Source organism: Schistocerca americana, chromosome 8, assembly GCF_021461395.2.
Source record: "Schistocerca americana isolate TAMUIC-IGC-003095 chromosome 8, iqSchAmer2.1, whole genome shotgun sequence".
In the NCBI taxonomy this organism is placed as follows: domain Eukaryota; kingdom Metazoa; phylum Arthropoda; class Insecta; order Orthoptera; family Acrididae; genus Schistocerca; species Schistocerca americana.
Window position 1 is genome coordinate 277,504,709 of NC_060126.1, and position 27,352 is coordinate 277,532,060.

The 27,352-nt window shown below is 39.1% G+C and overlaps 1 protein-coding gene across 1 annotated transcript in view; it reads right to left on the minus strand.

Annotated features, from left to right (window-relative positions):
* LOC124545764 overlaps positions 1–27,352 on the minus strand; it is a 114,897-nt gene that overhangs the window by 28,359 nt on the left and 59,186 nt on the right. Inside the window, exons 4-7 of the mRNA XM_047124709.1 lie at positions 21,463–21,634; positions 20,591–20,993; positions 8,542–8,667; positions 1,473–1,600 (exon numbers count right to left, since the gene is read on the minus strand). Of these exons, the coding sequence (XP_046980665.1) occupies positions 1,473–1,600; positions 8,542–8,667; positions 20,591–20,993; positions 21,463–21,634 (829 nt within the window). The remainder of the gene's footprint in view (positions 1–1,472; positions 1,601–8,541; positions 8,668–20,590; positions 20,994–21,462; positions 21,635–27,352) is intronic.

A 27,352-nucleotide genomic window follows, 5' to 3' on the forward strand; every position in this document is an offset into this window, starting at 1 on the left:
AAATGTTGTGAAGAAAAAAACGATAATAAGAATTTCCTCTATTCCACAGGAACCAGACAGCTATGTAAAAGAGATGGTCCCTCATCTTCACAAAATATCTCTTTCATTTCAATTTTTCTTGTCTGCAGTTCAAGTCCAATAAATTTGTAAACCTTACTTTTCATCATAGAGTTTGACTAATTTATCAATGCCAGTGTAATTCCTTTTATTAGGAAACTGTGCTTTTTGCCATGAAAGAGAAACTCTCTGGGTCGCTAATACTGCGCTGCCATATTTTGTAGATTTATGGCTCTTAAGTTGTAGGAAAAAAGTTTACAATTTTCTGATTTGAAAGTACTTTAATTACAATGATTTGTTTGGAAATATAGCTAATAACAGAGATATAAAAATGATTTCTTAATTTCTGTGATGAACTACCAGAATAAGCTAATGCTATTTTATAAATCTAGGAAGGACACACCGTTACTTCGCCTATGAACTATTGAGACACGAGTGTGAAGGCACGGTGTTAAACTGTTCGCTTTGATCCTGTGCCCATTACACATGTTGTACAAATGGAGATGATATTTTAATTATTGACGACGCCTTTTGGCATAATTGTTTTATTATTCTCCAGTGCATGATGTAATTTTAGAAGTTTTACTTCTGATGAAGGTATATTTATATGTACCGAAACCTTGGTCAAGAATTTTAATAAAAAAATTCTATCCTGCAACTGTTTTTGGCTGTCATCCTTTATTGTGAAGAATTTTAACAGTTGCTGCTGGAGCCATGTTTAAAATCTTGAAACTCTGTCATTCCTGTTTAATCTTCCAGAACTTATCCCTTCTTCTTTACCACAGAAGGAACTAACAGCTCCAAAAGCTACGATTGTTTTGTGTACTATTACTTTTAAATCTGTGTATCTGCAGTGCTAAATGTTTTGCCTCCTTAAGGCAAGTACTGGTCAGCAATGCATGCAGCTACAGATCATGTGCTGCCTAACAGAAAGCATGATGAACTCACAAAAAGAAATTACAAGTGTCAATATTATACAGTAAAGAAACAGTATACATAAAATTTGTGAAATAGTGCTGTTTGAATCATTAATTAAGAAATGTCTAATTTTTATCTTTACCAGTGGGCCAGTCTATGATTTTTTTGGTGGGGTACATATTCTACTGCGTTACTAATTTGATTTCAGTAGTATGCAGTTTGTGTACTTGACAGTTAATTTAATTTATCCACAATTAGAAGAGCAGGCAATAAATGAGACTGGCTTCTAAAAAATTTACTGCATAATACATGGTCAATTTTGTATTTATATTACAATATTTTGTTATGAGGGGAGAGACAAAATACTAAATTTATTAAAAACATGTAGATAGTTTTAGAAATACAGTCAAAATATTTTCTATGGCTGTTGTACATAATCTACTAAACATTTCTGTTATCCTTCAACAGAGTTCACATATTTTAAGTAAGTTATTTACCGAAATCCATATAAATCTTCTCCCAGGGAGTTGTCTTCATCACTGTCTTCAGTTGATACATATTGTACTTCAAGAGTGATATCACCTGTTTGGGCTGATAGGATTTCCACGGCCTCTTGGTGGCAAGCCTATCAAAGAAATTTTTCATTGATCAAGTTCATTCATAAACCATACTATATGAACCAAATACACACATTTATAGTAAATCAACACATTTCAGCATAAAGAAAAGCATATCATTTTCCTACATTTGTGCAGGAAAAAGCCAGCAGGGTTTCCAGAAACACATACAGTGAAAATCCAAGGCATGGAGTCACTGTTCCGACATTCATAGGTCAGTCAAAGAATGAGTAAAACCAAAATGCCAGTGGAGTGCAATTTTTCGACTGAGCACCAACTTATCAATACTAGCAGGAATTCTGAAAAGATGAGGGCAAGTTGTGAAGGCTCTTTTGTAGAGGGACACATTTAGAAGCCATTACAAGAGCTGAAATTCAAATGCTTAGGAGATAATATCGAAGTAAATCCTTTCATACACAAAGAAAAGTTTTAGACCAAAAGCAGGCCATTTGTGCTGATAATTCACAGGCCTTACGGTAGGTCTCTGTTTAATAAGCTAATGATCTTTCACTGGTACCAAAGTGCACCTACCAACTCATGAGATACATGCCTGACAATGTGTACTTGTTTAAGAGAAACAGCAGTGTTCAAAAAGAATAATGGCACAGATGATCAATGTTTTAGGTGATGAGCACGTTTTGAAATATATCCAAAATAGTGTGCATTACACTGGGACCATTATTTTCCACGGACATCTACGAAACAGCTTATGAGAAATCACAGGATTTTTAGACTTTTCTCCTGATAAGATTCTTTTCCCTGTAGTGATATTTTAGACACGTTTCACTGTGTTACTGGAAAGTAATTCACTAGAATGAATGAAATAGTAGACTATTGTCCATGTACAAGTACTTTAGGTCTATTTGCTGATGATGTTACAATTGTAACCCACCAAAATGAAAATGAATTCAAAGATAGAAAAATCTTTCCTTGTATAAAGGATTCATGCTTCATTTGACACAATTGTCTGATTTGGGTTTTCTACTGTTTTCCCAAATCACTCTTCGAAAATTCTGGGATGGTTTCTACGAGTAAGATATGGTAAATATTGTCTCCTTTCCTTGGGCAAATTTACATTGTTTAACTTTATATTTGTTCTGGAATTAAATAGTTTAGTGTGTTATTTTCTGATTTTATTTGAAAAATTTTAGGGTATGATGTGACAAGTTCTACAACATGGTATAACTTGATTTTGGCATCTAACTGTATTCAAATAAACTGCGGCAGATATTACCTCTTGTTTACTGCCCTGCTAGCAGCAACATGGCTCAGAATATCAACCCAAACCAAAAGCAGTTGCTTCTCTGGAGGTGACTTATGTATACACAAGCCAGTACTGACTGTCCAATCAGCAATGTAACTCCACCATGTCAAAAAACGTCATCATGGATGAAGAAGTGGTTTTTTTGAGTCATCAGTCTTTTGACTAGTTTGGTGCAGCCCCCATGAATTCCACTCCTGTGCCAACCATTTCTTCTCAACCAATGTCCTCAATTATTTGTTGGATGTATTTCAGTATCTGTCTACCTCTACAGTTTTTACCCTCTACAGCTCCCTCTAGTACCATGTAAGTTATTCCCTGATGCTTTAACAGATTTTTCATCATCCTGTCCCTTCTTCCAGTCAGTGTTTTCCGTGTATTCCTTTCCTCACCAAGTCTGTGGAGAAAAATTAAGGCCTACGTTTGACACTAATAGCTTTCTCTTAGCCAGAAATGCCCATTTTGCCACTGCTAATCTGCTTTTTATGTCCTCCTTGCTCCGTCTCTCACGGGTTGTTTTGCTGTGGAGGTAGCAGAATTCCCTAACTTCAGCTACTTCATGATCACCAATTTTGATGTTAAGTTTCTTACTGTTCTCATTTCTGCTTATTCTCATTACTTTTGTTCTGCTTTGATTTACTTTCATATATATATATATATATATATATGCCCAAAAGGGGGAGAGAACACGAAACAGACAAACACCTTTCCATGAATCATTTCACTGACACAGTGGCAAAGTGATAGTATGGACAAAAATCAATAGATCATAAAGCAATGCAAGGCTTATAATGAAATAATTCCACACAATTAATTTATTAATTAATTAATGGTTAATCCAGTACCATAAATGCCACAGGTTATGGTGAGACAGCCGACTTTTATATGATGGTATTCAAATGTCAAAGCACCAAAACATTGCCAAAAACAGGTCCAAATTTATGGCAAACATTGCCATGATGTTAATTTCTTAATGCAGTTACATTCTCTGTTTAACTAATGGTTCCAGTTATTTGTTAAAAACAGGCTTACTGTTCATGGCCAAAAAATAATAACTGGAACTGAATTATTACTGAACCTTTCACCTAACAGTTTTATTCTCCACAAAAATGCTCTCTTTCAGTGTTTTCTACATGTTCCTCCTAACCCACCCTCCTAAATAGGTCAATGGCTTTTCATGGACTTTCAGATATGGAACTTATCTACTAAGAAATATCACATACTGGAGCATTATGACCCCATCATTCTTGAGATAGTATAATCAACAATCACAGCAACTGACAATGAATTCAGGAACTAAAAGTCAGCATGTATAGAATATAAATAAAACGGTGTTTAAATAGTAATGAGTCACTATCAGATTTTTTTCCACTGCAAGATAACAATTAGTATTGGGCACCATTTATTTCCAGTATATTTACTTTAATCATCAGGAGGGTCAGTGGCTAATACGCCTCATACACAATTATGTGCGTTTGTGTCTAGCACCCATTGCCAAGCCTCTCAAAAACATATGAGAAACATCTGGAAAGCAACACCTCCATTTTGACATAGGGTGTGAAGCTGAGGAGGAGGAGGAGGAGACAGTGGGGGGACAATAGAGTTGTGGTAGCAATAAAGTCACATGAATGCTGGTTCAACTACAACAGTTGTTCTAAATGAGCACTGCAATTGAAAATTCCACCAAATGTGAAATCCATTTCTTAATACCATGTTTAGTGGCCAAAGACTCTCAACCTGTTAACATTCATCACAAAATCTGTGGTGTATATAGCTCAAAGGTGATAAATGAAGGTGTTTTACATTAATGATGAGTTTAAGGATGAATGGAAAAATGTTTTGTGGTTGTCATTCAGTAGCCACCAATGAGTTCATATAGGTAAGTGACAAAACATTCATGGAACTTAGAATTTTATGCAAAGAGCTTAGATAACTACATTGAGGGAGTGACAAATAGTTAAGTCTGAATGGTGATTACATAGAAAAGTTATACAAGAGTGTTAAAAGAAGACTTATCGCATAAGTTACTTTATTGCAGCCAAACACAGATTCCTTCTTAGATAGCCCTCAGTAATGTTTCTAGAGGTGTCAGTTCGAGGTATGGGAGTTCATTTTGTTAGGTATCAGACCCTCCATTTGTCAAAGCAAAGTGATATTTATCAGCTAATTTCATCATTTTCATGTGTAGAGTTTGTTTATATTATTATACTGTCCATTGTTGAGTAGCAGTTGTATACATAATGCTTATGCAAGTGTCTGTACCACATCCAAAAAGCTGTTGACAAAAGAATAAAGAATACTTTTCTAATCATAATATGAAATGTTCCAAGTAATTATTTCATTGTTATTTATGTACATTTGAACACAGATTAATAAGACAGCCTATGACAGTTATGAGTGTGCGAGTTTGCTTGCTAGTGTGAATTAATAGTGTGTGTTTCTCTTTTTCCAACAAATGCTGGGTACTAAAGCCTATGTGTAAGTGTCTTTTAATTGTGTCTGCCCGCAACTTAATGTGTAATGTTTACAATAAGTAGCAATCTCTCTCTTCCTACATTACTGATATTCCTACCTGCAGTTCTCATTGTCTTATATACAATCTTTGTTATGTATTGGTAACTATAAATATCCGTGACAAATTTTGGCGGGACCCTGTATCAAAAAGCCACACAGTTCTAGAACGAAGCCATACAAGTGTAATTATAAAGTTCAATTGTGTGGTTAAAAAACAAAATTTTTTAGCTCACATTAAATAAAATAATGCCAATATCAAAATACTGAAGAAATTAATTTCCAACAAATCCATAACATCACTGCGAATTTTAAAATTTTCCCGGCGAATTGACTGTTCAAACAAATTTCGGGCTTGCAGCCGGTCGTCGTTCAATACTTTGCACGATATTTCAACCGGGCACCTGCCAGTCATCTTCAGGCGAGCCGTCGCAGACTTGCGAAAACGTCCTCCATTCCGCAATAGATAGCGTACTGTAACTATTCTGCGCATGCGTCGAAAACTTGATAGTTGAACCACACTGCCCGCCGGCAGTGCCCTCGCTGGTGGAATAGCGGAACTCAGTCGCCCTCTGCGTTGCTGTTTGCCACGGCCGTTGATGCACTCTGTCATGTTCGATTTGAGCAAATCGTGGAGATGATGGGATTCCATGCACTGTCCAGCTGGTAGCCGCTGTCACGGTTTAACAGATTTTCCGCCAGTCGTATTTCTACGGATTCTTTAATAATGGAGTCCCAGAAAGACGTTGCTGTGGACAAAATCATTGTTTTCTCATACTCCATTGAATGTCCAGTAGAAATACAAAGTTCAGCAATAGCAGACTTGCTTGGGTGCAAAAGGCGGGTGTAACGTTTATGTTCAGTGCAGCGTTCTTTCACGGTGCGTGTGGTTTGACCTCTGCGTCCAATAGTGAGCAACATTGGAGCTCCTACATACGATTTAGCTAAACATCTCGCTTCCTTACTGAGACCTTTCATAGGCAAGTGCTCACATCACATATGAAACTCAGCTGATTTTATCAATAGACTGGGGGCTCTTCGTCTTAGCAGTGTAGACCTTCTAGTAAGTTTTGATTTGGTCTCACATTTTACAAAAGTTCCTCTTGCAGATTCTTTGACACTGATTGGTAACATGTTTCCTGTTGATATCACTGCTTTGTTCAGGCACGCTCTTTGCTCAACTTATTTTATGTTTAATCAAGAATATTTTGAACAGACTGACAGTGTCGCCATGGGTAGCCCCCTGTCTCCTTTGTTGGCCAACCTTTTTATGGAGGATTTTGAAGAGAGAGCGCTTGAATCAGCTGCCCTGAAGCCAACAGTTTTTTGGTGGTATGTGGATGACACTTTCATAGTGTGGCCTCATGGAGAAGATAAATTACTGGAGTTTCTACATCACCTCAACTCCATTCGTAGCAACATCCGGTTCACCATGGAAACAGGGAAAGATGGTTGTTTGCCTTTCTTGGATGTCCTGGTTCGAAAGAAAAATGATGGTTCTCTAGGGCATTCAGTTTACCGGAAACCCACTCATACTGATTTGTACCTGCAAGCATAGAGTTGCCATCACCCATCGCAAACCATGAGTTTTCTTAGAACACTTGTTCATAGAGCTCATACTGTCTCAGATCTGGATAGCTTACCTCAAGAACTCGCCCATCTAAAGACAGTATTCAGTGAAAATGGGTATTCCATCCGGCAGATTAACAGGGCACTAACAGTTAAAACTAAGAAGCAAGAAGTGAATAAAGAGGAACAATCTTTAGCTTTTCTTCCTTTTGTTGGCAACACTTCGTTTAAAATAGCAAGAATTCTCCGAAAATTTCAGGTAAAAGTGGTTTTCCGCCCACCATTGACGATTGCGGACCTTGTGGGATCAGTTAAGGACAATCTGTTACTACTTAAGGCCGGAATTTACAAGATACCGTGTCAATGTCGTATGGCTTACATAGGTCAAACCACACGCACCGCGAAAGAATGCTGCACTGAACTTCAATGTTACACCCGCCTTTTGTAGCCAAGCAAGTCCGCTATTGCTGAACATTGTATTTCTACTGGACATTCAATGGAGTATGAGAAAACAATGATTTTGTCCACAGCAACGTCTTTCTGGGACTCCATTATTAAAGAATCTGTAGGAATACGACTGGTGGAAAATCTGTTAAACCGTGACAGCGGCTACCAGCTGGACAGTGCATGGAATCCCATCATCTCCACAATTTGCTCAAATCGAACACGACAGAGTGCGTCGACGGCCGTGGCAAACAGCAACACAAAGGGCGACTGAGTTCCGCTATTCCACCAGCGAGGGCGCTGCCAGTGGGCAGTGCGGTTCAACTAGACGCATGCGCAGAATAGTTACAGTACGCTATGTATTGCGGAACGGAGGACTTTTTCGCCAGTCTGCGACGGCTCACCTGAAGATGACTGGCAGGTGCCCAGTTGAAATATCGTGCGAAGTATTGAACGACAACCGGCTGCAAGCCCGAAATTTGTTTGAACATAACATCACTAATTTCACTTGAAGCATATAAAAATTAAGAAAAAGCCAGGACAAGAATGGAAACTACAAATCATCACCTTGCAATACAGCTTCAAGAAAAACAACCCCAATATAAAAAATAAGAAAAAGGCATATCGTGGTTCTTGTTCTCACATAACTTTTAAAACACTGCAATACAACCATTATTTTGGTGAAATATGAAATTAAAAATCAGACTTTGAAAATTTTTAGTACTTGGGAACGGTAGCAGAAGTGTTACACCTCTTAAAAATACATTCTATGCTATGTCCTCTCATTATTGGGGTACCCACATAAGCAAATTTAATTGGTATGTATAGCAAATTCAGTATTAGGTGCATGACTCATGAAACTGACATCAATGGAGATCTATAGAAGGCACCTGAAAACCATGACAGTAGTGATGACAAAATTGTATTATTTCCAATGAACAGTAGTTACTAATTGTGACTGAACAACCCTTTCATCTGCCATTACTCATACGTAAAATTTCCATTTGAAATTCTCTTGCTGGAATTTATAAGGAATGAAAATACAGCAAAGTATGAGAGAGTGACAATAATAGTGTTTCAGTTTCCAGACTATCACATTTAAACATAAAATCATTTTTCTCTATTAAAAACTCTTTCTCAATAAAAAATATGGTGTAGACATACCTGTCTGAGGTCAATACTATTAACACACAGCACTGCATCACCTACATATAGGTTGCCACATCTTGCTGCAGGTCCATCAGGGTCTAGTTCAGATATGAGAATTGGAACTCCATGCTCCCTTCCACCCTGCAAGAAACCAGTCAAACATTTTTTAATTAGTTTGAATTGATGTTACTGATAAACTATTTTGCCATCCACAGAATCACATTTAACAAATCAAGTGCAGGAGTAATTTATGTATTTATATGGTAGTCATACAATGAATGACACAGAGAAAAATTGCTCTAAGCACTATGGAACTTAACATCTGAGGTCATCAGTCCCCTAGACTTAGAACTACTTAAACCTAACTAACCTGAGGACATCACACACACATGCATGCCTGAGGCTGTATTCGAACCTGTGACTGTAGCAGCAGTGTGGTTCCAGACTTAAGTGCCTAGAACTGCTCGGCCACAGTGGCCGGTACACAGAAAAAAAAAAAGTTCCATGCCTTCATCAGAGAGAGAGAGAGAGAGAGAGAGAGAGAGAGAGAGAGAATGCTAAGGAAATAATAATTAACTACAAGCCAAGGTTCAAATTACAGAGCACTTCTAGCAATAAGCTGTTGTAGTCAGTAAATTGTAGGATGAAGGGCTGTGGAAGAGAAAGAATAGAAAAGTAAGCATGTACTATATAAATGTGAATGGCAGTATCCAAGTATACATCTGCATCTTTGCAGCCTTGGCCTGAGAAAAATTGTGTCACATGGCACAAACAAAAACTGCAGACTAGACTTGCTACAGCACGCTAGCACATAAATAATCTCCTAATTGGTAAACTCTTCTACATGCACATAGAGATTTCAGTGGGTGAACTTGCAAAATAATAATGAACTGAATGCTCCATCTGTTAACTGGTTTAATACAATGAATACTTCTGGTTCCAGGAGTTGTTTGAAGTTCTGTAAAGTGTTGTGCAAGGTTAGAGGTGAATGATTAACAGCCTCTTCAGAAATTAAATAAATGTTAACTTTGGTGACGTTAACATTACAAAACAAAGTAATCTGCTGCAGATAATATTTCATTTCCTAAGGATCTTTGTAAAATTTCCTTTTGTGTTAACTGCTTATAACTGTTGGTCCTATGCCACCACACTCAGTTTTTCTGTAGCTAGTTGCAAAGAATGACCACCCAGCACTGGTATTAAAATCATTTTCGTAAAAGTTGATTTTAATTGGCCTGCAAAACAATCAAAATTTTTTTAAAATCATCTTAACGTGTATGTTTGATGAACCCAGTCACAATTTCTTGAATTTTGTGAACCGTGGAGACATGTTTCATGTCATTAGATATAATGCAAAGACACTGTAGTAATCTATCACAATCAGTTTTTTTTTTTATTCCCACATTAATTATAACAGTATGTACCATTCAATGTGTGTAATGGTATCGCTGAGCTTCACTGTGGATAGTAAAAAGAGCGATTTTCACTGAAGTCCATTATTTCTATGGTAACACTTGTAACAGATAATTCTTTAATTGTTTTATTTTATTTCGATTGAGACTTACAAATGTAAGAATGTGGCACAACAATATTACGAAACGGACAGATGGAACCACCAGAAAAGTGACCCACTGAGATGCAGACAGCTACAATGAAAAGACTGTTACACATTTAGCTTTCAGTCACAGCCTTCTTGAGAACAGAAAACACACACACACACACACATTCATGTGAGCAAGCACACTTCACACACACACACACACACACACACACACACACACACACACACGACTGCCATCTCCGGCAGCCTGGACTGGTGTGTAACTGTCACATTAAATGAAAGTAACAATCTGGAATTGGGCCAGGAAGGGGGAGGGTTATCAGGGTACATGTAGAAGGAAAGAAGAGCTGTCTGGTGGCAAATGCAAGAGCTACATGAAGGCATTACAATCCTGCCAGGTGCAGTGTTGCGAGGCTGTGAGGCAGGTAGGTGGAGGGGAGTGGTGGGAATGGATGTAATGAGGAGCAGAAAACGGGAAAGACAGGCAGGTGCATCAGCAGATGGTGATGCACCATTAGATGCACAGGGAGGAGAGGATAGGACAGAGGGGGCAGAAACTGTTGGGCAGAGGGTGCAGGGAGGGTAGGTTACTGTAGGTTGACAAAAGAACAATTTCAGGAGTGGGGGAATGTGTTCCAAGAATAACTCACATCTGCACAGTTCAGAAAAGCAGGTGGTGGAGGGGAGGATCCAGATGGCCTGGGCTTGGAGCAGCCATTGAAATCTATCATGTTTCGTTCAGGTGCATATTGTGGCACAGTGTGGTCTACTATGCTCCTGGTCACAGTTTGGCTGTAGTCATTCATGCTAGTGGACAGCTAGATAGTAGTCATACTAGTATAAGAAGCTCTGCAGTGATTGCAGTGGAGCTGGTATATGACGTGGCTGCTTTCACAGGTGGCCTGGCCTCTTAAGGGGTAGGACAACCCTGTAACAGGAATGGAATAATAAGTGCTGGGTGTGTGGATTGGACGTGTCCTGCACTTCGTCTTCCACAAGAATTTGATCCCTGTGTCAACAGGTTGGGATTTAGAGTGGTATGGTTGGTGGGAAGCATCTTTGGTATCACCTCCCTCATTTTAGAGCACCATGATACACAATCAAAGCCCTGATGAAGAACGTGGTTCATTTGTTTCAGTCCTGGGTGATGAAGGGAACACTCCTTTGTAGTTGGCTCCTGGGGGTGGCGGGAGGATTGGCGATGTGTGGGAAAATGGCACGGGAGTTTATGGACTAGGTCTGGTGGACAGTGCCCATTTGTGAAACCTTGGGTGAGACCTTCAGCATACTGGGCAAAAGAGCTCTGTCACTGCAGATATGCCATCCCCATGTGCCCAGGCTATATGAGAGAATTTTTTTGGCATGAAAGGGATGGCAGTTATCAAAATGCAGGTACTTCCAGTAGGTGGGTTTAATATGGACAGAGATGTGGACGGTGCCATCAGAGAGGGGGAGGTCAGTATCCAGGAAGGTGGCACACAAGATTGAGGAGGACCCGCAAAGTGAACGGGAGAAAAGGTGTGAGGTTGTAAAGGATTGAGGATAGGGTGTCCTGGCCCTGCACCCAAATCATGAAGGTATCATCAATAACTCTGAACTACACCAGGGGTTTGTGGTTTTGGAAGGCTAGGAAGGTTTCCTCTAGAAGGCACATACAAGTGTGCCATGCGGGTGCCCACGATTGCACTTTGGACTTCTTTGTATAGCTTCCCTTCACAGGAGAGGTAGTTTGTGTTAGGATACAGTTAGTAAAGTGTATTGGGAATGAGATAATGGGTTGGAGGCAAAAGGACAATGGGAGACGTAATGTTCAGTAGTAGCAGGACCCTAGGTATGAGGGATGTTGGTGTTAGGAAATTGTGATCAACAGTGACAATTAGGGATCCAGGAGATGGTATGGCGATGGTGAAGGAAGAGGTTGGCATCTTTGATGTGAGACGGTATATGTCAGGCAGTTGGTTGGAGGTGTTGGCCAACGAAGGCTCAAATTCTTTCAATGGGGGCACAATAACCAGCTACAATAAAGCATCCAGGATTGTTGGGTTTGCAGATTTTGGGGAGCATGTTGAATGTGGGTGTGTGGCATGTCATAGGGGTAAGGACGGAAATGGATTCAGGGGAGAGGTTCTGAGAAGGGCCTAAGGTTTTAAGCACAGACTGGAGCTTATGTTAGACTTCTGGGATGGGATCTCTCTGGCGAGTTTATATGGGGTTCATTCAAATGAAACCTGGTCAGTGCACCTACATTTGCCTTATAAGAAAGGTGGCAAACTTATAACTGCTGGTATGGTGGCGCCATCTATTGGTAGAGAGACTGACGCTTGCATACTGTTTGATGTTGCATAGTGCCAGTGTGGTTTCAAGCTGAAGAGAAGGTGGTCACACAAGCTACTGTCCACTACTGAATATGCAAGCAAGCAAGCAGGAACAATGAGGACCGATTCGATTTTTGGTGGTGGAGGGAGTTGGAGGCCGTGAACTGTATTGACAGATGAAGGCTGTGTATGGTTAGTACAGTCCGAGTCATTCAAGTGTTGTGGAATGGTGCAAACAATTCCTTGAGGGGCATGAGTCACTGGAAGATGATTCTCGTCCTGGACAGGCTCATCATGTCACCACACTGGACATGGTTGTGGAAGTGAATGCTTTAGTTTTGGACAACCGCAGAATCATTGTGGATGAGATCCATCGGTTACTGGGTATTAGCGTGGGCATTGCCCACACCATAATGCATCAACACTTGAACTTTTGAAATATCTGTGCCCCAGTGGGTTCCCCACCAACTGACCACTGAACTGTGCAATACCCAAATGGCGCTGTCTTTGAGTCATCTGCAATGTTATCATGAGGAGGAATATGGCTTTCTGTCATGTATTGTCACAGGTGATGAAACATGGCATCACCGTTTTGAACTGGAAAGCAAGCAGTGGAAACATGCGACTTCACCACCTCCAAGGAAATCAAAGGCCATACACACCAGTTCTGGTAAGGTCATGATGCCCTCCTTTTTTGACCACAAGGGCCCACTGCTTGTAGAGTTCCTGGAATGGGAAATCACTATCAATGCCCAGCAATATTGAGTTGCTTTACAGTACCTTAGAAGAGCCATCAAGTCGAAACGCCGTGGCATGTTGTCCAATGGCGTTATCCTCCTGCATGATAATACTCGCCCGCACAGCCAAAGCGGTGAAGATGACACTAGCAGTTTCAGTGGGAAATGCTGGAACATCCATCATACAGTCCGACCTTTCACCAAGTGACTTTCATGTGTTTGGCCCTCTAAAACAAGCTATTTGCGGACATTGATTTGCAACAGATGACAAAGTGTGAGACTGGGTCCAGGCCTGGATCCAACAGCAGCCTACTAGCTTCTTCAACGATGGAATCGACTGGCTAGTGTTGCAATGGGATAAATAGGCCAACAGTTTTGGTGACTATTTTTGAGTATGTGTACTGGGTATAACTACATTTTTAAGTTAATAAAATCATTACCGTTACTTTACACCAGTGCCGGGTTTCATTTGAATGCCCCTTGTACATGGAGGTGTCAGTCAACTGGCATAGGTCTTCCACTAGGTACTCACTGAGATTCATAAGGACAGTGGTGGAAAACTTTGTCTGCAAGTAAGATGATAAGGTCAGGATTTGCTTTGAGGCTGTGCAGCACTTTCCCTTCTTCTTCTGAAAAATTGGTGTTCTTAAGAGAGGACCTGGGGAAGGATGGTGAGGCCAAGATGGAGGTAAGGAATTTCTGGAAGGAACCAGGGAGTGGTTGGGGAAAGGGGGAGGGGAAGTATCACAGTTTGGTGGTGGTATGAATTCTGAGAGGAATGGTTCAGTGTTGGGATTAGGTTGGCTTTGGTTGGAGGTATTGGTGGCCAAGAAGTGATTCCCTTGCAGGGATCAGGAGGAGGACAGTAGGTCTGTGACAAGTCCAACAAGGATAGTTGTGTGTTCGGCTAAAGGTGAGGCCTTTGGATAGGACAAACTTCTATGGAGCTGAAGATTTTGGTGGAAAAGTTAACAACAGTGTTCTGGGATTCTTTTGGCTCTGTATTTAATGGAGTGTTGGTAGGGAATGTTGGGGGATGTAGCAAGTTGAAAAGATGAGATTGGCAAGATCTAGGTTGTATGAGGGTTTGATGAAGACAATGCTGTGGGCAGGATAAGAGCTGGATAGTGGTGCCCCAAAGTGGCAGTAGAATGTTAGCCAGTTGGATAATTTATGGAGACAGTGTCTGGAGACCAAGGGACACAATTTCAGTGATCTGATGTTCGTACTCATTTGTTTGCTAGAAATTTGTTACTAAAGCAGTTACTTCAATTTTCAGTTTCTTCCCTCTTTTCAGGCTTCATTTTGCAAAGAAACCATTTTTTCTTTAAAAATATTTTGCGATTGACATATTGAGTATTCATTTTATTTTGAATTTTTTGCCTAGACCATTTCAGTGAGATAGGGATAGTCATGAACTTAAACTTTTTTCTTCAAACGAAGGCCTATTGTTCCTTATGTTATTAACCAGCATGTCCATATCCCACCAAGGCATGTACCTTGTATAACATTTACATCTGTGGTCCTTTAGGATAAATAATTTAACTAAATACAATAAACTTTGATGTTATCGTACAATACACGCATCCTTCAGGACCTTCACCATCATTGCATTGACCAAGGACATTTCCCCAGCTTCCATTCCTCATTTGCTTTCTGTCATTTAAAGTCCTAAATCACCAACTGGAAGAACTTGTCAATTTTCAGAAGAGTGTATGTGCTCCAGTCAGAAAATATTGTTGTTTCTACTGTACATAGTATTGTTCAAAAAACTGGATTAATTTAGACTTCTTGCTGAGCCAGTTTCTTTTATAAGTTTAACCACTTAACATACCAGCTCAGTCAAAAGTGTATCATTTGGAACCCTTGAAAACTTCAATGTTATATTTTATGTTCAAGAAGCAATGAAAAACTATTATTTTTTGTAAAAGCAAAGGAACAAAACACCATTCACTTCCTTTTCCCAAGTCATAGTCCATGGTTTAAGGATTATCTTTAAAAAACTTTTTTGAGGTTATTTCTTTCCCTTTATGTGACAGTCAATATGTAATTGTGAACTGTAGTTTTTTGCAAATTAAAATACAAAAATGTCAGTATACATTTTTTCCTGTGTTGATACTTTTACTTAAATGCACAACATATTGTTCTCTGCAGTCCTTACACTCTAGGAGAACACAAACTCCAAGCTTCACATTATTTGGATTATTAAGTATAAAAAAGCAATTTATTTTAAAAATTTTATCAAATGTTGTTTTGAGCCATTACATGAGCCATGACAAAACTTCCAAACTGTAAAGTACCATACCATTAAAAAACAAAGACAAAATGCTGAAATTTGCTGAAGTTATTTATCTCAATAGGGAAAACAAATAAGCCAATGACCCTATTGTAAGTTTCCATACCAGATATCTTAATATTTAATTTCAACAATTATAAGTGTGAGTAGATTAGCTGTAGTCATAATGTGTTGTTTGTATATATTACAGAAGTAGCTTGCTGTGGCTTCTTCAGCCTGAACAAATGTGTTGTTTGTATATATTACAGAAGTAGCTTGCTGTGGCTTCTTCAGCCTGAACAATGGACAATGGATAATGTATAATGTAACTCATTCCACATTCTTTCAGGCTCTTTTCTGGACAGCATTTTCAGCAAATGATGTGCTGAATAATGTATCTCAGTACAATGGCTTTTATTAGATTTCATCATGACAGAATTCAGAATTGAAGGAGGAATCTGGAAAGGAAATTTCATATTACCATACTATTAGCAGCAGTCCTAGGGCAAGTTTTCAGATCCTAAAAACTGGGAAAATGAAGAAGGAATACATTATCTGATCACACATATTAGTGGGTATTAATATGGGATGTCCCAACCTCTGCCGTTATGACAACTTGGACTCTACTGTGGAAAACTTCAATGAGATGTCTGAACATATGTAAAGGAATGGCAACACATTCTTTTTGAAGGGCCAAAATAGAGAAGGGAGTGATGTTATATGCTCGATCTGGAGCAAAAACAATATTCTAACTCTTCCTAAATGTGTTCCATTACATTCAGGCCAGGACTTTGCACAGGCCATTCCATTTCAGAAGTGTAACAAACCATGGCCTCACAGATACTGTTTTATAACAGGGAACGTCACAGTGATGCAAACGAGCTATATTCTTCCATATTTAGTGTTTTTCTTAAGAGCAATAAGGAGAACACACTGCAACCACAAAGAACACTGCCTTACCATAAAAATAACCTCCTCCGTACTTTACTGTTGGCACTACCCACGTTGGCAGGTAACATTCTCAAGGAATTCAATAAACCCAGACCATTCCAATCAGATTGCCACATAGTATAGAGTGATTCATTACACAAAATCACTAATTTCCAGTCATCCACTGTCCAGTGGCATCACTCATTAAACCATCTCAAATACCATGTAGCACTGACTACAGAAATGTGTGGCTTATGAATACCTGCTGAACCACTGAACTCTATTCTTTTTAACTCCTTATGCTGCACTAACTGGACTGCTGGCAGCACCTTGGACTCACAAATGATACCCTCTTCTTATCTCATACTTTTTTTTTTTTTTTTGCAACTGTCCTCTGCAACGATCAATGGTGTCTTTTCATCAGCACATGAGGTCTACTTGGATTTGGTTTACCTGTAGTTGTTCTCCATGTTTTCCACTTCACAATCAGGTAATTAACAGTTGAAATGTGCTGTTCTAGAAAGGCTGAAATGGATCTGATATTCAGGTGACATCCAGTCCATGTCTGAAGTCACTGAGTTCTCCTGACTGAAGCATTCTGCTGTTAGTGCTTCTCTACTAACACCACATAAGTACTCTCCAACTCTTGTTGTAGTGGTGGATCTGCACCCTGTGATATCTAGTGGTCAATTCTGCATTGCATAGGGGTGTCCAGATACTTTTTAGATTATGTAATGGAACTGACAAATAGACATCATTTTGTTATATTATACACTAAAGTTGTGTTAAAAAAGCTTTTGCTTAATATAATACTAAGTTAGGTGTTGTGATCAATAATCGATATTGGAATTGTATGTTCTTTGTCGCTTATGACCGTGATCTTTGGTCTACAACGGGTTTTCGGCCACTTGAGTGTTGGCCGCGGTTGAGTGTAGTTGTGTATATAGTTTTGGCAATAAATGTGTGTTTTTGATACAAAGAAACTGTGGAATACTGCGTCATGATTTCGATAGTCCAGTGATAATTAAAAAACCCGCACCTTTTCTTGGACCCAGAGCAGCAAAGGAATCATCGCCTAGACAACGAGAAGCCACATGGACTACGCAGACTTAGCAGCATCAACAAAGGAGACATCATGGCCAGCTCTACTAAAGAACTATACAGCCATTAGCCACACCGTAACGGTGTCCTTATGGAGATAACTTTTCCTGCACAGTAGAGCGGGTTCATGACAACTGTGATATCTAGTGGTCAATTCTGCATTGCATAGGAGTGTCCAGATATTTTTGGATTAGATAGTGTGTGTCTCATTGTAACATATCAAGTTCTCTCTTATTTGCTAATGACATCACGCTGCTTGTCTATAGTGCAAATAAACTTTAACAATGAATGGAAGAACATAATAGAACAAGTCTGAAATGGTCTGGAATCAATTATATTAAGGCTAAAACAATGTATGAACAACATACTTAAAGAATTCATTATCCAGGTTGCCGCAGGTTTCCCCAAGTGAAATTCCATGATATTTCCCTAATTTTCAGACAAGTCTTAGCATTTTTCCCTGACAAATTTTGAAATCTCGCAGGTGAGTTAAGACGTAAGTTGACAATCTGTCTTTGCAGGTAAGGTACAAGAAACGATAGTGCAAACAAGGAAATACCTAAAAAAAAAAGCCTGCAAGCAAATGGCGTTTCATGATGTAAGCGAAAATCTTAAGTACTAGCATCAAAGTCTTTTGTAATGAATTGTTTTTAGGCGCAGAAAGCAAGCTAAATGGTGTACGTGTTCCATTAAGACCACTGATGTTATTTTATTCCAATAAAACTAAACAAATTTGGTGACAAAAATACGCACTTCCTTGGACTCTCAAGACATATTTAAAATACTTTCACTGATTTCAGAAATAACCTCAGAAAAAGTAGGCCTCTTGAAAGAAGTGTATAAGATGGAGAAGAAATTTGCAAACCAACACTGTAGGTGACAGTCAATAAAATGATGGTTCTACTATGTTTGTTATTGTTGGTTATTACCCACTATGTTATTAATTATTTTACTGGTATTGTGTGATTTTTCTTTCATAAATATATGTGTACATAGCATACAAACTGCCAGCAACTGACACGGTTTTCTTCTTCTTATCGTCCATACTTTCGAACATATAAACTCCATTTTAAGTACCAAAATGTACGAGAACAAATAAAATGTCTATAAAATGCCACACTGTACAATTCACTTGTGGTGAGACAGCTGCAATGGATAAACCATAAAAGTCCGCTACATTATACCACACAGAAACAGACCCGGCCTGCAGGTAGATCAGTGGGACTAGATCCGACAGGTAGGGCCCAAACATTTGTGGAACTGAACAGCTTCAGATCGGCAGCCATGATCCATTACAGATACCCACAGAAATAGCCTGCAGTTCCGGCCCATCGTGGAAATCCACTTGTTTGGCCAGCAATTGATGAGCCACAGATAGCACGTTGATGACATGAGACCATGGTGATCAATTAATGCAACAGATAACTTACTCAAATACCCTGAGAATCAATAATAATGAAGATAGGTAGCAACTCACTGTTAAGATGATTGCTGAGCCACAGACAGGCACATAGAAAAGACAATCATATTCTCACAACTAAATTTTCAGCCATAGCTTTTGTTAGAAAACGAGAACACAAACACATTCACAAAATCACTCAGACACAACTCATGCACACATGACCACTGTCTCCAGCCATTGCCACTACAGTCCGAGAATCAGATCCAAACAAACCCCTCCTGATGCCTCCCTACTTCTCGTCGGGAGCAGCTAAGCTTGTGGCAAGACATGCTGGGAGCACTGAAGCAGTAGTAATGAGGGAGTAGGGAAGCGGTGAATGTACTCAGCTGCAACCAGCCAGCAATGAAGCACGACACCTTAGTAAACGAACTATTTCATCTACTGAGACAAAAACGAGATTTTTCCATTGTTTTTTCAAATTTCCCTGATATTTCCCTGATTTCCCTGGCACTTGAAATGCCCTGATTTCCAGAACCTGTGGCAACCCTGATTACAAATTACAAGTGAGGTCACAAAATTAGTTGACAAGTTTCTGTATTTGATAAAGTTCAAGACGAATACTCAATGAACAACAAAAGTAGTACACAGAAAAATCAAAAATTGTAGTACTTTTGGAAAATCAAATAGCTCTCAAAATAAAGCTCATAATGTAATAAATTAAATAATTTACCATCAGTGTGACGTATAACCCAATGGCATCACATTTAAATACAGTTTTGGTTGCTGTGAAATCAGATTCAATATGCATCAGTAGAACGACTGCTTTACATACCAACTAGTATAGTAGAACTCAAAATAGTCTTTTAATAGTAGAGCAACACCACACATTTTACACTGCCATTCACTTTCACATCTTTCCTCTGTGACTACCGCTCATCATTCAATGTGACTGGGTTAATGATAAAACCATTCAGAGAGGTGCATGTTGGCAACTATGAGATGCAAGAAAACAAATGAATGGTTGAAGGAATGGACTGATGTCAAACACACAAGCATGACCATAAGACTGGAGGTGGACAGGTTTTGAGCAGTTGGAAAATGGCTGAATACTTCACAAAAAATGTCTAAAAAATGAGGCATAGATAAACATCATACCAAATGTTTAGTTCTGGTAAATTTGACAGCATGATGTTGATGGGGCAAAGCAGGAAATGGCAGGATGGTTAATTCTTTTCAGGCAAGGCAAGGCAAGGGAAACATTTTGTAAGTTGCAAATATAAGTTAACTAGCCTAGCAATGGATCGTCATAGCCATCACTAAATTTATGAGGTATCCATTTACACATTATGAGATTTATTGATATAATATTTTCCCATTTAGTTGAAAGTAGCATTGAGAGGCAATGCCTTATCCAAAATTAAGAGACTTCTGTAAGAAGAATTTGCACATGCATTACACATTGTCTTCATGAACTGCATAGTTGCAATCAAGTACTGTAATACCAAGTACTTAAAGAAACATGAAGATATGAACCGAGCAAAATTCATGGAAAACATTTTAAAAATAAATCCATTTTACAGAAAGATTACTTTCAAATTATTTCTTTTAGAATTGACATACTGCAAAGGGAAACAACATCCATTATTGATGTTCATTTTTGCTAACAGTTTTACAGCATACAAACCACAACAAACAACAACTAGTGCATTATCACCAACTGACTGAAATAATCAAAATGCTAACCGTGATGGATATCCCAAGGCCTTCACCTGGCTCCCTCCGCACAGTAACAGTCCGTGGCTCACCAATTCCCTGTGAGCCACAGCTAGTGCTGGCTACTTCTGCAGCAGCCTTCTCTGATGCACTGGACTGCTGCTGTTCCTGCTGTTCTTGCTGCTGGTGTTGTTGCTGATGCTGGTTCTGTTCTTGTTGTTGTGGCAATGATGGCTGATGCTGCTGTGGCTGTGAATGCGACTGGGAGGTATTCAGTGGTGGACCAGAGGAACCTGATCCAGCATTCCGACTTCGACATGCCCTTACAACCGTTTTGTGCCTATGCAGTAGTATCTCTGCCTCAAGCTGCCTCCACAGTTTATCCCGTATTTCACCACGCATCTCTCGTCCCAACAATTGGAGCTGCTGGATCCTGAAAATAATCAAAAACAGAAATCACAATGAAACATATGAAATACAAGATACCATACAATGAAGTAACTGTTATCAATAAAAATATAGAATTACTGTTAACAATAATAAACAGGAAAATTAATTTGTTAATGTATTGAAATGTTTGATACCACAGAAGATAAACTGTTAACAGTTAACAATACCTCTTTTCATACATCAATGTTGGTTGCACATGCATTATTTGATGAGACATGATTACTATCAACTGCACTAAATGTAACACCGAGTCTACAACAATCTTACTGGTTCAATACTACTGCTTGAAAGTAGACACTCATAATCACAACTGATCATGAAACTTATCTATTTGGAGAACATGTAAACATATAGGTAAAATAAAACAATAACAAAAGAGGTAATCTAAAATACATACTTTACACAAAGCATATTAGTATCATGTTAAGAAAAAGGAAGTTTGCCTCGCTCACCTGCCAGCCAGTTCCTTATCAAGATACTTGGCAGCTAATTTGGCACCATAGAGCTCGGAGTGGAGTGCAAGAAGTGTGTTGCGCAGAGCAGTATTCTCTCGTCTCAGTTGTACTGCTTCACTCTGTAATGTTGCTACTTCAGCTAAGCCCAGTTGAAGACTGCCATCCTTATCTATTAAATAAAATAACTGAAGATTACTGATTTATAAATGTAAGCACAAATATGAAAATTTTATTGACTGTACAGGTTAACTGTACACTTTGGTATGATAGCTTTCCTATTATTGTTGTGACAAAGTAAAGAAAATACCTTTGACTAAGTATGTTTATTTGTAGAGCTCTGGTAAACATATAGTTATTCAAATGTCTACTGTTATATATAAAAATGTTTCTCCATGAGTCTATCACTACCTGATTTCTATATAGTCCTCAATATTTTTTATAAGATGAATTGTTAATTGAAATTGGAAAACTTATTGTTTATTATGTTACACAGCCTTTATCAATTGTAGACATGACATGATGTTAACACCTTAAGCTACTGTTCCATTTATTTTGTGTCCAGTTTTGGTCAAAGAGCATTTTCCACCACAAATATTGGTTAACAGCAAGAGTTACATATACACTTCTATGTACATGTAAACTTTATTTATAAATACTGTAATTTTGATACTCTGTTTTTAACATATATAAGTAACTCTTGCTGTTAACAAAAATCCATGCTGGACATTAGTCTTTGACCGAAACCAATCGCACAATAGCAAATAAAATGAACAGCAGCTTAATGTGTTTCAGGTGGCCTTTCCACAATCTGAAATTTGATCACCATGATAAGGTGAGAAAACTGTCTGAAGTATGCATAAGATTCATACAGTTTGAGAAAATTGTAATGATTCAACCTGGTAAACCAATAAGAGGTCTCAAAATGTAGCTTGCAATGTGTCGGAACAGGAAAGTAATCAATCAGTGCAACTCACAGAAGTGAGACATGAAATGAGAGTTCTTCAGGGAGCAAAGGAGAAATGCATGTTTGAAATTACCAGGCAGACAGAAAAAAAACCAAACTGATCAAGGAACAACCTGAAGAGGAAGACATGTCTACAACAACAATGAAAATGAAACCTAGTGGAGTGAGAGTTAGCCCACACAATCTTCAAGAAATTTAGGCTACTTCAAGATTTATATGCATATCAAAATGCAGACCTTGGCAATATTGATGGTTTTGAAAGACACACATTGGCATATAAACGTTTACAAATATGTGTTCCAAAATAAAACATAGTAGAATATATTTCTCAGGCTCACTGGGAAGTACAAAACAATATCTGCAACTGTTCTGTAACTGTTTCTTGGCCTCTACTCAGTAAATCTAAGTATTATGCAACACAGTGCCACTGGTTTGCTCCGAACAGGAAACAGAGGTAAGACACGTGAGATCATAGAGTGCAGCTGGGGGGAACACGAGTGTACTAACAGAATGGATAAAAAATGAATGATTGCAGACTTTTTTTTTGGAAACAGCAGAAGAGTTCCTCGGCTACTTCTCGATAACAAGTAATGGAACAGAATCATCTTTTTTTCTCCTCCTCCTCCTCCTCCTCCTCCTCCTCCACCTAATGCCCTTCCTGCCGGAAGTTGTCAGTTTAAATAAGGGAGCTACATTGTGTGGGCCACTTCTCTGTGAATCATCTGAAGTTTGTTTTCTGGTTACCTTATTTTAATTGTTTGCGAAAAGTGGTTTCTAAGGCAGAGACTGGGTACCAGTCCAGCATTTTCAGTGTTTAGGAAACTGTGTACAAATGACACTCATGATGGTAGGTGTCTGGCTCACCATCCTGTCTCATAAGCAGTAGTGTGCGGCAATGCTGGATTTGTAATGGACGGACCGTAACCAATATCAGTGCCTCGGATGAAAACAAATCAGAACTGCAAATTTTGAGATGTGGTATAATAGAACATTTGCTGCAGTTGAAACAATGTAATAACTATGCCTTTCAGCTGAACGAACAATATACAATTAAACCAATTCATGAGTAGTTTTTTGTAAAGTGTGAGAGCTTTGGTGGAAATTGTGAAAACAAAACAAAGTATCTTGCAAATTTGCTTCTGTAGACAACTAACATCAAGAAAATTTCATTGTTGTCTACTGAACATGAAAGAGGGTTTTCCCCAAATGATTCTGACCATTACTGATGGTAGAGCCTCTCTGTCAACAAAAACAGTTCCTTCACTACTTTTCCTGAAGCTGAATGGCCCATCACTGATGTGTTTTGACCCTACAAAGTAAGTAGAATATTGACTGCTTCATGGATGATATTCCACTGAGGGCACTAACAGGAAGGAAAGAGAGAGTGGAGGAACATACAAAGAAATCCTTTCAAAGCTTTTGACAGTTTACACATGTTCATCTTACTGAAATTTCTTTTTTGTAACAAATCATAAATTGAGAAATAATATTAACTTAATCAATACAACATGCAACAAAAGATAAAGATAAAACTTATCTTTTACCAGAACAACTGCTGTATTCACACTTTTAAAATGCTAAGAAAACGGTTAAAATAACGGTTTGCAAGTCTAAATTCCAAAAACACTCTACATAAAGTCATTGTTTAGGATCTTGGCTAATGAATGTATTGAATATATTGAATCAATGAGGATCATAAAGTTACCTGATTGCCAGTGTGTGTGTGTGTGTGTGTGTGTGTGTGTGCACGCCCCCTCAATTGAACTTTGACAGGAGATGAGTTCTGTGTGCACATTCACAAGCAAGAGAGAAAGAGATTATCAAAGCAGTGGCAGCATGCATCATCTCCATTCGGGAAACAATCAGAGGCGCAGGCATCCACTACGAAGTTATACTGATGAACTTCTGGGTTGTAGGAGGAGATGGGTCACTGGAGACGGAGCACAAGCTTGGATTACAGAAGGATGGAGAAGGAAATCATCTGGGCTCTTTCAAAGGAACCATCCCAGCATTTGCCTTAAGTGATTCAGGGAAATCATGGAAAACCTCATTCAGGATGGTTAAAGACAGGATTGAATGGTCGTCCTCCCAAATGCAAGTCCAGTGTGCTAACCACTGCACAACCCCACTCAGGTTTTTGGGTTGTAAGGCACCCTACCCTGGCGTGTTTCCAGAACAATTAGCGAAACAGTGACCAGTATTTCTTGCAAATAACTTGCTGGTAAGACAGTTGGGGCCTGGTATCATAGGGAGTACTGCTGCTCCACGACAAGCCACACACTCATACAGATGTGGAAACTATGGATGTCCTATGTGATCTGAAGTTTTGAGATGTGGAAATATCCACAATATAGAGCAGACACAGCAACACCAGATCATCACTTGTTTGGCTCTTTGAAAGAATGTCTGCTTGGTCAAGTTAGCAGGTGATAATAAGGTCACACGGATAGCGTAAAAATAGTTACGTCCATAGACTGTATTTTTTTCTGTAGGGTATCAGGAAGCTTGTTTTGCTTTTATCCTGAATGGCATCAGCAACCTTAAAGGCATGGAAAAGCTGCAAAGCAGGATGATTATGAGGCAACATTTATTTCTCAGATATACCTATACGCTGAATTAGAGATAGTTGCTGAGTTCGAGAACAAACACTCGTTTCATCATTGTGAATTTAATAGTTTGGCATCTCTTGTGCTGGAATCTTACCAGAACTTCAACTGGCCATCAGAATGACAGCTCAGGGCAGGATATGAATTGAGAAAGTATTTTATAATTGTCAGATTATCTTGCATGCTACATGATCATTCATGCATTGGGCTTTTTGTTCCAGGGCTAAAACATATTAATGAAAGGGCATGCACTGACCGTCATGAATTTTAATGGAGGGTAAATGGGCCACAGTGCAGTAAATACCTGGCCATTTCAATATTAGTCAATGACATTTAGTAAAGAGCCATGATGATAGAATAAAGGTTGACCGGTTGTGAGCTGCCAATGGCAGTGTACGGGTAAATAAAAAACTGCTTGACATGACACCTATCACTTGCTAACAGCAGGTAGTGGAGGTAATCTACATCAAAGCACCAAAGAAAGTGGTATAGGCATGCGTAATCAAATACAGGGAAATGTAAACAGGCAGAATATGACACTGCGGTTGGCCATGCCTATGTAAGACAACTGTCTGGAGCAGTTGTTAGATCGCCAGTTGAAGTTCTGGTAAGTCCCAGTCAAAAGAGATGCCAAACTGTTACATTCACAATGGTGACAAGAGTGTTTGCTCTCTATCTCATCAACTATCTTTAATTCAGTATACATGTATACCTGTGAAATAAATGGCAGGTTATCAAGATGTAAGTGAGTTTGAATGTGGTGTAATTGTTGGCGCACAAGTGATGCGACACAGCATCTCTGAGGTAGCGATGAAATGGGGATTTTTCCCATATGACCATTTCACAAGTGTACCGTGAATACCAGGAATATAGTAAAACATCAAATCTCTGACATTGCTACAGCCAGTAAAAGATCCTGCAAGAGCGGAACCAATGATCATCCAAGAGAATAGTGCCACACAACACGAGTGCAACCCTTCCACAAATTGCTGCAGATTTCAATGTCGGGCCATCAAGAAGGGTCAGAGTGCAAACCATTCAATGACTCATCATCCATATGGGCTTTCAGAGCCGAAGGCCACTCATGTACGATTGATGACTGCATGACACAAAGCTTTACACCTTACCTGGGCCCATCAACACTGACATGGGATTGTTGACACCTGGAAACATGTTGCGTGGTTGGACGAGTCTTGTTTCAAATTGTATCGAGCAGATGGATGTGTATAGGTATGGAGACAACCTCATGAACCCATGTACACTGCATTTCAGCAGGGGACTGTTCAAGTTGGTGGGGCTCTGTAATGGTATGGCATGTTAGAGTGATATGGGACCCCTGACACATCTAGAAATGCCTCTGACAGGTGACACAAATGTAAGCATCCTGTCTGATCACCTGTATCCACTGGGCAAATCCAGCAGGACAATGCGACACCCCACACGTCCAGAATTGCAACAGAGTGACTCCAGGAACACTCGTCTGAGTTTAAACACTTCAGCTGGCCACTAAACTCCCCAGACACTAACATTACTGAACATATCTGGAATGCCTTGCAACATGCTGTTCAAAAGAGATCTCCATCCCCTTGTACTCTGATGGATTCATGGACAGGCCAACAGGATTCTTGGCACAAATTCGCCCCAGCACCACTCAGATATTAGTTGAGTCCATGTCACATCATGTTGAGGCACTTCTGCGTGCTCATGGGGGTCTTACACGACATTAGGTGGGTGTACCAGTTTCTTTGACTTTTCAGTGTATATGTCGGTGAGGTTTATATTGGATAAAATCACAGCCTTGATATTTCCACCATCAGGACACAGCAACCTAAATTCTGATCACATGAACCCTTTGTTCATCTGCAACAAATTGTGCGTGTCCTGTAACTTGAGCAAGACTACTCCCATTGTTTGAAGAAAGCTCCACAGACTTGCGAGTGCTTGTGTGGAGCCTCAGGTCACCTCACCTCAATGTATGTCTGTGTAGCTGTTGGGTGAATGTGTGTATCTTTAACCAAAATCTAACTAATGCACATTAGGTGTTGATATCAGTTGCTCGGTCATTCAGCAAGATAGCTCCTCAATATTTATTGTTTATTTATTTTATTTTTCATACTCAACTAGACGTGCAATAACATTGTCTCTATCAAGCAGAAAAACCTGGACCATGAATGCAGTTCAGAGCTCTTCTTAAGGCGTATAGCTATTTCATTTACAGGGACATCTGGTAAAAGGTATGTCACACTAACCATCTGTGACTTTTAGTGTACATCACTTCTCAAATATATGAATTTTACTGTCGTAATAAAATTGTGAC